We start from the raw sequence: 14826 nt of genomic DNA, 5'->3' as shown, positions 1-14826 counted from the left end.
GGTCAGCGATGCTTTATGCTAGGAACAAGCTGTAAAAGACATGACTCCGATGCATATGGGGATATCGTTGTTATTCAGAGGCTGAGCTACAACCTTCTATACCCGAGGAGACAAGAAATGTACTCTGCTTGGGAAATAATCGAATTCTGTCACTATCACTTGATTAAGCTATTAACTTTCCGTACAATAGATGTTTAAACCCAGACAGCTTTTAGGGAAACACTTGTGACCTTCTCTCGTTGGGTTAAGCCACGGAAGAAGAGTAGCCAGCAGTTAAAGCTTACATTTTTCTGCGTTGGTAGGACTACTCTGTCTGGGGTCGAAAGGTAGGCCTTATATTTGAAAGTACAGTACCGTGCTCAGATTCCTAATAATGTCTCAGATTTTATTATTTGCAAACAGGTTCGTTGCAAACAAGACACATTGATATGTCATTGGAGACATATGATAAGAGGAACACATGCCTATCTCTCTGTCCATTCTTAGCCTGTAGATTCAGTAACTTGTGTGGTATTTAAAAAATCATCTGTTAATATGTCAAATTGCGTAGATTTGCATGAAATGTTAATAAAATGCTATTTTTGCTTTGACTATATAGGAGATCTTTCCACCCCTACTCTCGTCCATAGTGGTCTGCAGATACACAACCGTTTGGCCCGGAGTCCTGTGCGCTATCAAAATTCCCATGTAATGCTTACAGGACAAAGAACAGTTTCTAAAACTGCATATCCAAGGCTCTGCTCTGTCCAAGAAGTTATGGTAAATGGTAGACATGTTCTCTCCTATCCACATGTTTTAATGATTATTTTGGGTATAGGGGGGGTCACATGTTTTAATGATTATTTGGGGTATAGGGGAGGGTCACTTGTTTTTGTTATTTTAAGCGTTCAGAGAGGGTTTAGGTAAACAAGGGAGGGCCACCCATTTTCATTTCAGAGAGGTCCGATTTTCTCCATGTAACCTTTATTATGAATAACTCCCTTAAGTATTTTTTAGCAATTATATTTACTTTTGATACTTAAGTATGTTTAAAACCAAATACTTTCAGACTTTTACTCAAGTAGCGTTTTACTGGGTGACTTTCACCTTTACTTCAGTCATTTTCTATTAAGGGAGCTGCTCTTGTACTCATGTATGACAATTGGGTACTTTTTCCACCACTGCTTGTAATACCTATTTGGAGGGTCATTCAAGTGTAATTTCCCACTGGGAACTATGAGTATGGAAGGAGATAGCTGCCAAAAGGTTGAGGTATCATTAGGATCGTAAGAAAATCCATACGTAAATGGTTAGGATGGTAAGAAAAGCCATGCTTGAAACATGAAAGGTAAACTTTAAATTAGATCTGTAAACATATGTTACGACTATGAATGAACATTTACACTTTAAATTATTATTTTACCGTCTCCCTTTACTCGGTTTCAGATCTTTTTTTATATGTACAAACTTTCGTCAGTAATGTGGCATCAGCGAGCTTCAATGCCATACAACTCTCCTTCCGTGGCCTCCAATTGCTCTTAAATACAAGTAAAACTAATTGCATGCTCTTCAACCGATCACTGCCTGCACCTGCCCGCCTGTCCAACATCACTACTCTGGACGGCTCTGACTTAGAATATGTGGACAACTACAAATACCTAGGTGTCTGGTTAGACTGTAAACTCTTCTTCCAGACTCACATCAAACATCTCCAATCCTAAATTAAATCTAGAATTGGCTTCCTATTTCGCAACAAAGCATCTTTCACTCATGCTGCCAAACATACCCTTGTAAAACTGACCATCCTACCAATCCTCGACTTCGGCGATGTCATTTACAAAATAGCCTCCAATACCCTAATCAATCATTTGGATGCAGTCTATCATAGTGCCATCCATTTTGTCACCAAAGCCCCATACACTACCCACCACTGCGACCTGTACGCTCTCGTTGGCTGACCCTCGCTTCATACTCGTAGCCAAACCCACTGGCTCCAGGTCATCTACAAAACCCTGCTAGGTAAAGTCCCCCCTTATCTCAGCTCGCTGGGCACCATAGTAGCACCCACCTGTAGCACGCGCTCCAGCAGGTATATCTCTGGTCACCCCCAAAACCAAATCCTTCCTCTCCTTCCAGTTCTCTGCTGCCAATGACTGGAACAAAGTACAAACATCTCTGAAACTGTAAACACTTATCTCCCTCACTAACTTTAAGCACCAGCTGTCAGAGCAGCTCACAGATTACTGCACCTGTACATATCCCATCTATAATTGAACCCAAACAACTACCTCTTTCCCTGTATTTATATATTTATTTTGCTCCTTTGCACCCCATTATTTCTATCTTTGCACTTTCTTCCACTGCAAATCAACCATTCCAGTGTTTTACTTGCGATATTGTATTTACTTCGCCACCATGGCCTTTTTTGCCTTTACCTCCCTTATCTCACCTCACTTGCTCACATTGTATATATACTTATTTTTCTACTGTATTATTGACTGTATGTTTGTTTTACCCCATGTGTAACTCTGTGTTGTTGTATGTGTCGAACTGCTTTGCTTTATCTTGGCCAGGTCGCAATAGTAAATGAGATAGTTCAACTTACCTACCTGGTAAAATAAAGGTGAAATAAAATAAATAAATAAATAAAAAATCTGCAAAGGACATGAACCGAACGTAGCTAGTCAAAGTTAGTTCGTAAATCAAGCAACTCTAGCCCAGACGTTAGAGTTTCTCTGCAGCTTCCGGTTTAATTTCCAAAATAAAAGTCTAGAGCTTGTTTTAGAACTGCATTCAATAGCGATGATATACCAGTAGATGGCGGAGTATAGTCTTGGGCCTTCTGCAAATTACTTGTGTGAGAAGGATGAAGACTTTATTTGAATTTTGTAAACCTTTATTTAACAAGGCAAGTCAGTTAATAACAAATTCTTAGCAAAAGGCAAAAGGCCTCCTGCAGGGACGGGGGATGGGATACATTTTTTAAATATAGGACAAAACACATCACGACGAGACCCCACAACACTACATAAAGAGAGACCTAAGACAACAACACAGCATGTCAGCAAGACATGACAATACAGCATGGTAGCAACACATGACCACAACACAGTAGCGAACACAACCTGGCAGCCAAGTCAATAAAAATAGCAGCACAACATTGCTTAGAATCAAGGGCAATGGTGACATCATTTAGGACCTTTAAGGTTTCAGTGACACATCCATAACCTGAGCGGAAACCAGATTGCATACCGGAGAGAATACTACAGACATCAAGAAAGCCAATCAGTTGAGTATTGACAAGTTTTTCCAACACTTTCTGTAAACAGGGCAAAATATAAAATGAGCTTCTAACATTTAGGATCAGCTTGATCTCCTCCTTTAAATAAAGGACGGCTGCCTTCGAAGCAATGGGAACCTCCGCAGAGAAGAGAGAGAGGTTAAAAAGGTCAGAGATAAGCTCGGCGATGATAGGGGCTGCAACCATAAAGAAGAAAGGATCTAAACCAGATGTTTTTTGGGGGTGAAGTTTAAGGAGCTCCTTTAGCACCTCAGACTCAGTGACCGTCTGCAGGGAGAAACTTTGTAGTGGGGCAGGGGGAAAAGAGAGAGGAGCATCGGGGCAAGTCACATTAGAAGGGCTGGGAGATGAGGAAATGTTGGATGGGCAAGGAGGCATGGTTGACTCATATGAATCCTGACTTAATTAAGTGGTGATTAAAGAGCTCAGCCATGCGCTCCTTGTCAGTAACAACCACATCATCAACATTAAGGGACATGTGGCAGCTGTGAGGAGGAGGGTTAATTCTCCAGGTCTTAAAGTAACTCACTTTAGCCTTCTGCATAGCCTGAGTGCACTTATTTCTAATTTGCCTGACCGAGAGCCAGTCAGGCTGAGTATGCACATGCAGAGCCTTTCGCCAAATGGAATTCTTGATGTGGAGTAACTCTGCCAGATAGGGAAAACATATCTTGCAATAAGAATAGGCTATCATCAACTATTTTGTTTCAAATGTATTTAGAAGCTATACTTAGAGGCCTATAAGCTAGAGTCTCTTTTTAAGGGGATCCCTATAGTAAAAACAGTGTGAGACTTCAGTGACCAGGCAGAGGAAGATGAAATGACAGCACCCTCCTCGGGGGATAGGTATTTATTGGAAAGCCAATTAGTACACAGCTGGGCCCACTAATTGCTTTGTGTCTTCCTCTATATAGGTGGGGATGTCGTTTATTTAGTTATTTTGCCTACCTCAAAGGACGCTTCTGTGACTGGCCACCCTGTCTCTCCGTTAACCTAGGCAGGCTTTAGGTAGAGAGAAGCGTTCCTCCTGCAACTTATGTGTAGGCGATAGCCTAAGACAGGAGTAGCTGTTTGTTGCGTTCCCTTTTTGGCCACTGGCATTTTGGTCAACGGCTTAGTTCATTTTTATTTGTTTCATTACACTGGTGTTGTCAGCATTGGATGTTCCCTGTACTGGAGTTATTTTGTCGGGTGAAAGAAGACCCATGTAGTAAACGATACAAAAGAAAAGGAACCACAACCACTACCTCTGGTCAATTCATTTTATGCCTCCCGCCTGTGTTAGGGTGCTTCGGACAAGCAGATCCGTTCACAACAGTTATAAAACACAAATAGAGTTGTAAAAGTATTCGGCAAGACACCAGTACCCAAAATGAAAGCCTAAATTGCAATTCCTACAAGGTGAAGGCCTATTTTTAGTTATTTGGATAGGCCTAAATTAAACATTGAATTATTAAAATGGTAGGCTAAAGAACTTTGGAGAATTTAGATTTACATAAACAAATGGTTAAGACTGTTCTATTCTCTTTGATTTAGTTCCTGTTGTAACTCAGACAAATGACAATGGATGACATACTGACTGACTGAACGAGGAATTAAACGTACAGATATGTTGGAATGATACGTTGCAAGCATCATGCATGCTCTGCACTATTTGGCTAGTAGGCAAAAAGGCCTACATTAAGGGTATAATGACTATGGTTGCATGCCTCCAGAAGGGCATCTTCTGAAGCTGAGGCCTGCTTTTCCCGAAGGCGCATGGTGCTGTGGTGCTGCGTGGAGATCACAAGCTCTTCGACTGGGCAGCAGTGTTGCGATGGAGGGAATAGCTTATACTGAGACTACCTAAAACCACTGCAACAGAGTTATTGTAAAGTTTGGGAATAAGTTTATGCCAGACTTAGCCTATGTTTAACCTCTCCCATGTTCATTTCAAAGTCCATATGTTCATGGTCCGATTCATATAAATAATGTACAATTATTTTAAATTCATATTAACCCCTCCCACAGAATATGCGTTGGCAGATTTTGAGTGACGAAATTAATGTGAAAGTATTTGAATAAAAATATATTTTGAGTGGCAAAGACTCCAGTGGTCATACATAATTCAAATACTCACCAAACATCTATTATTCTTCTATGTTTCATTATTCCTGTTAGATACTACTGGTTATGATTGCAGACAGAGCCCAGAGAATGGGATGGTGCAATATTGAACGTCATATTTTTATAAAAGCGCATGCATGGGGATGTTCACGTGGGGATGTCCAGAGATATGTCCATGCTGTAGAGATGCACCTAGCGGACTGAAACTTCACTGTTGTAGGCATAATTCAGGTTGTGCTATCTAGACATGCACTGGCAAACAAACCATTACATTGGCTACCTAAATGTGAAGTAAATTCAACTGAGCAGTAATAGAAAATGTTGACTTAAATTGAAAACGTGCAGGAATCCTCATTTGAACGCAGCAAGACATTAGAACACCATTGCCCATTAGAAACAGATTCACTTTCCCACTCTATATCATAACCTGATTGGAATCTAAATATTCCTGCTAAGGATGCAATACAGCTGCACATTACTGTGCAGGAGATGTAATGTGCCAAAAATATAGGTGAAAATCAGTGGTGTAAAGTACTAAAGTTAACATAGTGTTATGTACTGTAACTAACAACGAAAAAAGATTTCACGGAGTTGCCCTCCCTGCGTAAGTAAATAATTATAGTGATTATTTCGATTGGTCCACATTTTACCAGGAACGCCTTTGTCTTTTTTTTTTAGTTGTATGATAATATCATTGGCCAGTTGACACATGGGTGTGGCTGTGTAAAAATTTTGTAGAAGCCTATTGAATGGTTTCATATCAGCGTTTTTAGAGACGATATCCCAAATTACCTGTAATAATTGATGGACATGGATTACACAGCAACCCAAAGTGGGTTCACACAGTGTAAGTTACTTGGTCAAAGGATTGGTAAGATGTCTTGCTTTTTGACCGAGAAATCAAGCTAACGTATGCTAGCTAGTTAACCGGCATGCTAATAACTAGCTAGTAAGCTAACCCACTCCATGTCTGCTCTTCAAACCAAAACTAACCACCTGGCAAATGTATCTAGACAACTATTACTTTTGTCATATCTCGTGTGTTATCAATCATAACAGCAAATGTCTTGCTAATATAGCTAGCTGACACCATGTTGCACAAGACTAAGTTAGCTAGCTTGCTCGTGGTTAGCCACATTAGATAATATCACCAGATAGGCTTTCATATTATATGTAGACAGAGGACCTGAAACATGTCTGATCAGTTTCGGGCTACATTATTCAGGTTTACGTTAGAAGGTCGCGCTATTCGCTCTCTAGAGTTACGTTTTCTTGTATCAAGCCTTTACGTACTGCCCGCATTGCATTGCTTCTAAATCGGGTCATGGGACTGTGCCTCTGGTTATGTTAGCTAACGTTAGGTTCTTGTTGGACTCCGCCCAGTGTCCAATCAGAACTTGTTCCCAAAACAGAGCTACAGTAGCCACCTTCAGGAAGTATTCATACATGACATTTTTTTTGTAATTTAGCACCCCTTGACTTGTTCCACATTTTGTGTTACATCCTGAATTCTCTCTCTTTGTCTCTCTGTCAAAAGTTGTCATGAAGGCACAGGGTGGCTATTTTGAAGAATCTCAAATATAAAATATATTTGGATTTGTTTAACACTTTTTTGTTGGTCACTACATGATTCCATATGTGTTATTTCATAGTGTTGATATCTTCACTATTATTCTACAATGTAGAAAATAGTCTAAATAAAGACAAACCCTTGAATGAGTAGGTGTTCTAAAACATTTGACCGGGACTGTATATATATTGCACTGAGATGCATTGCCTTAGAAAGCTGCGCCACTCGGGAAATGAAGTACAGAAATACCTCATTTACATTAAGTATTCACACCCCTGAGTCAATACTTTGTAAAAGCACCTTTGGCGGTGATTACAGCTGTGAGTCTTATGGGGTAAATCTTTGAGCTTTTCACATCTGGATTGTGCAATATTTGCCCATTATTCTTTTTTAAATTCTTCAAGCTCTGTCAAGTTGCTTGTTGATTATTGTTAGACAGACATTTTCAAGTCTTGCCATAGATTTAAGCCGATTTAAGTCAAAACTGTAACTAGGCCACTCCGGAACATTCAATGTTGTCTTGGTAAGCATCTCCAGTGTAGGTTTGGCCTTGTGTTTTAGGTTATTGTCCTGCTGAAAGGTGAATTTGTCTCCAAGTGTTTGTTGGAAAGCAGACTGAACCAGGTTTTCCTCTGGGATTTTGACTGTGCTTATAGCTGTATTCTGTTACTTTTTAATATTTATTTCTTCATTTTTTACCCCCCTTTTTCCTCCCCAATTTCCATCTTGTCTCTTTGCTGCAACTCCCCAACGGTCTCAGGAGAGGCAAAGGTGGAGTCATGCGTCCTCCGAAATATGACCCACCTAACCGCGCTCCTTAACACCCGCCAGCTTAACCCGGAAGCCAGTCGCACCAATGTGTTGGAGGAAACACTGCTCAGCTGGCGACCAGTGTCAGCTTGCAGGCACCCGGCCCACCACAAGGAGTCGCTAGGTCACGATTAGTCAAGTAAAGCCCCAATACCAATAACATGATGCAGCCACCACCATGCTTGAAAATATGAAGAGTGGTACTCAGTAATTGACGTGTTGTTGGATTTGCACCAATCATAACACCTTTGTATTCAGGACAAAAAGTTCATTTTTCTTTGCAATTTTTTTTTGTAGTATTACTTAAGTGGCTTGTCGTCAACAGGATGCATGTTTTGAAATATTTTATTCTGTACAGGCTTCCTTCTTTTTACACTGTCATTTAGATTAGTATTGTGGATTAAATACAAGGTTTTTGGTCCACCTCAGTTCTCATATCATACCCATTAAGCTCTATAACTGTTTTAAAATCACCATTGGCCTCATGGTGAAATCCCTGAGCAGTTTCCTTCCTCTCCGGCAACTGAGTTAGGAAGGACGACTTTATCTTTGTAGTGACTGGGTGTATTAATACACCATCCGAAGCCTAATTCATGACATCACCATGAGCAAATGGATATTCAGCATCTGCTTCTGTTATTTTTACACATCTACCAATCAGTGCCCATTTTTTTACGAGGCATTGAATAACCTCCCTGGTCTTTGCAGTTATATCTGTGCTTGAAATTCACTACTAGATTGAGGAACCTTATTGTTGGGTACAGAGATGGGATAGTTATTCAAAACAATCATGTTAACCACTATTAGTGGTCCATGCATTTTATGTGATTTGTTAAGCACATTTTACTCCTGAACTTATTTAGGCTTGCCATAGCGAAGGTGTTGAATGCTTATTGACTCTAGGCGTTTCAGCTTTTTTATAAATGTCCAAAAATGTCTACAAACTAACTTTCTCTTTGACATTATTGGGTATTGTGTGTAGATCAGTGACACAAAATCACTATTTATTAAATGTTTTATTCAGGCTGTAACACAACCAAAATGTGGGAAAAGTAAAGGGGTGTGAATACTTTCTGAAGACATTGTACTTGCTAAAATAACTGGCACCGCTGTGGTAAGCCCAACAATGGCCTACTACTGGGTGTCCCAATTTGGCAGCATCTTGTGCAATTGAACTTGGGATTTGTAGGACCTGGTGGCTGACTTCCTGGACGGCTCCATAACAAGCCTAGGTAGTACTATTGACTGAGTTGGTGATTCATTCTGCTCTATAATACTATATATAGGAAGTTGTTTGATGCAATGGAAATGAATGGGCATATGCTCTATGATAGAGCCCCCAATCTCTCAAAAATCCAAGGTAGCCATGAGCCAGGGGGTCGGTTAGGCTCACTTGGGCCGACACTCTTAGTGACATTTTTTTTTAAGGTCTATGTCCCTAGAGTTGGAAAATGTGAGAGCAGCGCAGCAATGGTAGCCTTCTGTGTGTTATCACTTTCTTTCATCACTCCCATCCCATTCAATTTTCCCATAGGGATTTTACCCTATGACAAACAATGTCAATATACAGCAAGTTGTTGTTCACTTATACCCTTTAATCATATATCATTGGAAAGCATAGATTCACAGCTATCCATCAGACATTTTTTCGGGAATGTTCAGGCCAACGTAACTTTGACCTCTAAGGGTACGTTTTAGAATTGCCTGTATAAATGGCTTTAAAAAGGGGAAACCCTGATACATTTTAAACTTTGTTTGACAAGTGGTTCTGAAAGGTCATGAAATTACCTTTTCAAATGATATACAATATAACCAACCTTTTAAAAGCACCAACTATAACTAGTTTTGTATATTGTGCCATTGGCATTCGAATGTTGGAAGCATAGACATAACATTCCATATAATGGGGCAGCTGTGTTTTATTGATTGTGACTTTGGTGATAAAGGCACCAAATTGCACACACACAGCTAGAACAGGGGTTTAAAAATATTTGTAGATACAGGGCCATCACAGCATTACACCCACAGAAGCCTTTTTCCAATATGACCGCCAAACAACTCAATGAGGTCGAACTGTCGAACTGCTTTGCTTTATCTTGGCCAGGTCGCAATTGTAAATGAGAACTTGTTCTCAACTTGCCTACCTGGTTAAATAAAGGTAAAATAAAAAAAAATAAAAAAAATGTCTTATTGGACAACTTCGCATGAAATATAATTTGTAGTATGCCCATTTTTTTTCTCTCGTGATGTAGAATACACAACCAGATGAGCCTGTGTGCTAACCGTTTTCGGGTAGATGGAAAAGCAAATAGAAGGTCATTAAAAATGCCTGGCAGACCTAATTATTTGCATCAATCCAGTGGCCATTTGTTTTGAAAACTCCCATCACATGTGCGCTACAGAAACACCGCTAACCAAACACAACTGGCTGGCGCGCACCTGAATTAAAGGGTGACTACACAAAAAATATATAATTTTCAAAACAATTGTTCTCAAGTGTTTAAGCATTGTTGTGGACTTAGAACATCCAGTTTTGTTGTTTTTCTGTTAAAAAAATAAATATACTAGGGGAAATCACAATTCTCCTCCCCACTTTCTTTTTATTTATTTTTGCCGTGGTATCGTTTGGTATCCGGTATAGTTTTTTTCAAATTCGGCCCTCTAGAGGGTTTTGCAGAAAAGAACACATAGCACTTTTGAAATCTGCAATAAATACAAATTTCATAAACTTTTTGATCCTTGCTAGCAATACAGTTTTGGAAACCTTTGGAACTTAACTTTCATATGAGAGAAAGAATCTTTCAAATAATATACACTTACTGTGCACAGTTTAGCAAAGTTGCACCCAGGTGTTTTCACACACCGCCTCGGCTACGACACATCCTCTCACATTTCCACTGGACAATTCCATTTCACATTTCCTCTCCTAAACTGTGTACAGCAAGTGTATCTTTTGTATTTGAACAATTATTTTCTCGCTTATATGAAAGTTAAGTTCCAACTGTTTCCAAAACCATATCGCATGTGAGCCGTATTTGAGTTTAGACAGCGCATTTGGCCAGCGTCGGCGCGCCGGGCCATTTCACTCACAAGGCAAAATGGGACGAGGATTGGCTCCACTGTAATGGAATGTAATTGGAGTCATGAGAAGGGCTAAGAGCACCATGGTAAACTTACTGATTTTGTAAAGGATAGGAAACAATAGGCTTACCCATGAAAATGTCAGAAATAGAATTACAGATATTAAGAGATGTGCTTCTGCTGCATAACCAACATTGTATTTAATTATTTAGACCTATAGGCTTTTAAGCTTTTCTGACACAGTAGACTAGAGCTGGGTGATTTATCACTGTAAATTGACTCAATTGTCACGATAATGATGAATTGAATGATAACTTTGACATTAGTATGACCCTTTAAAACTACTACTACTTGTAATATTGTACCATTTGCCCAGTTAGCAATAGCCCATATTAGCAGACTTATTTCATTAAACATCAAAGCTAATTATCATTATTATCGATATCAGTAAAATGTCCTCGATAAATCCTGGGTTTGGTTAAGTTTCTCTACTTTTCGGGTTTATCGACCAAGCTCGACAGTAGACCACAAGCGAAGATCTATAAATGTGTCCTTGTTTGAATGTTTCTTTGGTCCATTTTGAAATAGAGCCTACTTGTTCTGGCTGACTTCTAGCCAGATATCTCTCTTTGAGAAGGAGGTTCCTAATCTCAAGGGATCCTGTGGTTAAGTATTAATAATACGATTAGTCTACAGTGCAGGCCAATGAATGTCTGTGAAATAAAGCATAAATTGATAGGAAGAGGCTGGGGTGATGTAAGGATGTCCTTCTGCTTAGTGTGTGATGATGGGACCATTCTGCTCTCAGGGGATAAAACACACCCAGAAGTGATGACTGAGAGCAGGGTTTGTCTTACACGTGAAGTGAAGAGACCCCATTATTGGCACTGTCTGATTCGGCCAGGCTATTTGCTGCTACGTGTCAAAGTGCACTTGCATAGCTCCTTCTTTTGCAGCAAAAAAAATGTTGGTCCTTCAAATGCATTGGAAGATTGCCATGTTTGTCACCTTACAACTTCACATAACATCACAGCTATTAACGATGCATGCGTGTGTTGCGCAGTACTTGCAGTCCGTATCCCCCACTCCACTGACCAGAATGTGGTTTCGTCCTCTTGTGTAATAGATCCCAAATTGAGGATGAGGAACACGTCAAAGGACAGAATAGATCCCAGCCAGCTGTTTGACGACACCAGCGCAGCGCCGGGGGTGGAGACCGCTGGGTTCCCGGGCCAGGGTGTTGGGGCGATGGGCTACCCCGGCCAGACCCTCCTCTCAGACCCCATGTCCAACTTGGCCATGGCGTACGGAAGCAGCCTGGCCAGCCAGGGCAAAGACTTGGTAGACAAAAATGTAAGACTCATGGTACTGATGGAAAATAGTTGTGGTACCAGTTAGTAAGTAGCAACATTAAGAAAGGCTAAATCATCTTGATTTTGCTCCATTTAATCTACAGCTGGATCGTTTCCTCCCCATCTCCAAACTGAAGTATTACTTTGCTGTGGACACAGTTTACGTGGGCAAGAAACTCGGACTGCTCATCTTCCCCTACATGCACCAGGTAAGATCTGGTCGCCATCTGTTCATATTGCTTGTGTCCATGTCCAGACTCCGAGCTACCAAGCTGATACTGAATTTACGCCCTAGGATGACACTCATTGATTGGGTGACTAAAGAAGATGTATGTTTTTGTTTGTTTTTTGTTTTAGAACTGGGAAGTGAGCTACCAACAGGACACCCCAGTGGCTCCGCGCTTTGATATCAACGCTCCTGACTTGTATATTCCAGGTAAAGGAGATTTGGTCAGGTCTACCACCTTGACTGAACCAAACTAATAAGACTCACAACTAGCCTATTGTTTTTTTTATGTTGTTTTGCAGCAATGGGTTTCATCACATACATCCTGGTGTCTGGGTTAGCACTTGGAACACAGAACAGGTAAAGGTGGTCCACTTCCACTCACTTTTTCCCAATTTTCTTCCCAGTTTTCTGTATAAATAGTATCCTGAAACTTGTATCTATCTCAACCTCCCGTCTGTCTCTAGGTTTACCCCTGAGATCCTGGGCATGCAGGCCAGCTCGGCCCTGGTGTGGCTCATCATGGAGGTGCTGGCTGTCCTCCTCAGTCTCTACCTGGTCACAGTCAACACAGACCTCACCACCATCGACCTTGTGGCCTTCTCCGGATACAAATATGTGGGGTACGGATGGTCTCTCGCTCTCTGACATGATTAGTATGACTTTGTGGTTCTGGATTTTCCTGTCTTTCAACTTTGTCGTTTGATTTAAAAACAAAAACAAAAAGTTGTATAGACATGATGACACATCGACTACTCGGATGAATTGTGAAGGATTCCCTTGTGTGTGCAGGATGATTGTAGGGGTCGTGGCAGGGTTACTATTTGGTCGAACGGGTTATTACCTAACGCTGCTGTGGTGCTGTATATCCATCTTCATCTTCATGGTGAGTAGCAGGAAGAGCTAACTTTAGAATCTAATTTACTCCTGCCAGTGCCTTGACTACTGCACTCAGGTTTACAAGCTACATTTTTGCTCCCTCCCTTGGTCCTCTCTTCAGATCCGCACATTGAGACTAAAGCTCCTGTCTGAGGCAGCAGCCCAAGGCGTGTTGATCCACGGGGCCAGGAACCAGCTGAGGATGTACCTGACCATGTCCATCGCAGCCGCCCAGCCCATATTCATGTACTGGTTGACCTATCACCTGGTCGGGTAAGACCACGAGCTGACCAGGAGCGTTTCATCTGACAAGACACTACCTCTCTATGGAAAGATGAGACTGTTCACTGACCATCACCTCTCCCAACCATTCGCTGCGGAGGTGCGGGACACTTGCACAGATAAATAAAAACACACAAATGGCTTTGTGGAATCAGCATTGCCAAGTCTCACAGCACAACTGTAACAGTAGGGTTTGACTTGTCTTTTTGTATAGTTTTTTAAATGTAATTGTCTAAAAACAATAATTGACTGGCTTGTCATGTTTTGTATACTGTAATTTAGTCAATTATGTTTTCTAAGCATTTGTGAACATATGGTTGTATATTAGCAATCTAGCTTGGGTCCTCAATCTCCAAAGCTTTGACTGAGCCAAGGATGGAAGCACAGTTAAGGCAAATGTATAGCCTATGTAAGTATGCAACGCAATTAGCTACGCAAATTGGCTGTCATGCAGGATTGCATTGCAGAATTTGCAGCCTAAAATTTGTAAGGTGTCACAACTACGCAGGGAAGCCATTTTGACTAACTGCGTTCTTGCGTTACACACTTACGTTGACTGAAAGGCTTTAGCATAATTTGCCTGCGCCGTCCAGTGAACACAAAAAAAGCACTCTATCCTCATTCATAGGATGATGTATTTAAACAGATTTGTGGATGTGTTTGTAAATAGGAAGGAGAAAAATGTTGTACATGTCTGATGTCTTGGTGACACAAACTGAAGCCCAAATAAAGGCTTTCTATCATGTAACAAAGTCATTAAGAAATCTTACATTAACAGCTGATGCTTTTTTAAATAAGTTTGACAAAAAAACATGAGCATATGACACTGTAATTGATATTCATGTTCAAACTGGAAGATGGAACAGGAAAAAAATATACAGAGGTTTAGATGTTATAATTACTAACTTTCATTTGAAATGTAGGCTTGTTACTAGAAATATCATGCTAAAATGGTGTTGCGTTGCCATGCTTAAATTGCTTTTATGAATAATTGATATACAGAAACGTAATAACATGGATCCTCTTATGCTCTCTACAGCCTGATAAATAAATTGAAACTGGGGTGCACATTTTTTATAGCTTTTTAAAATGTAACTTATGAAGATGAATATGTCTCATGTCCAATATCACTAACACACACTCAAACTTTGATTTCTGTTGATCCAACAGTTTTTTCCAACAGGAAATAAGCTTTCATGGTCTGGTTGTATCTATGTAAGATTAACACCTTAGCCCTTTT

At 40.4% G+C, this 14826-nt stretch overlaps 1 protein-coding gene across 3 annotated transcripts; it reads left to right on the top strand.

Annotated features, from left to right (window-relative positions):
- The first annotated feature begins 6079 nt into the window (after positions 1 to 6079).
- Positions 6080 to 14654, top strand: LOC109905453 (protein YIF1B). Of its 3 annotated transcripts, none has more exons than XM_020502832.2 (8): positions 6080 to 6233; positions 11974 to 12200; positions 12304 to 12408; positions 12557 to 12635; positions 12728 to 12785; positions 12893 to 13048; positions 13218 to 13311; positions 13426 to 14654. In XM_020502832.2, the coding sequence occupies exons 1-8, from the start codon at positions 6191 to 6193 to the stop codon at positions 13579 to 13581; spliced, it is 918 nt and encodes a 305-aa protein (XP_020358421.1). In that variant the 5' UTR covers positions 6080 to 6190; the 3' UTR covers positions 13582 to 14654. The 3 variants fall into 3 exon arrangements, with proteins under 3 accessions (XP_020358421.1, XP_020358420.1, XP_031646348.1); XM_020502831.2 differs by having other exon boundaries at positions 6093 to 6257; XM_031790488.1 differs by lacking the exon at positions 6080 to 6233 and adding an exon at positions 10579 to 10933.
- Positions 14655 to 14826: the final 172 nt, after the last annotated feature.

The sequence above is a fragment of the Oncorhynchus kisutch genome, linkage group LG15, assembly GCF_002021735.2.
Source record: "Oncorhynchus kisutch isolate 150728-3 linkage group LG15, Okis_V2, whole genome shotgun sequence".
Taxonomy (NCBI): Eukaryota; Metazoa; Chordata; class Actinopteri; order Salmoniformes; family Salmonidae; genus Oncorhynchus; species Oncorhynchus kisutch.
Note: the sequence above shows the minus strand (reverse complement) of the source record. Positions and strands in the feature narration are given on the sequence as shown.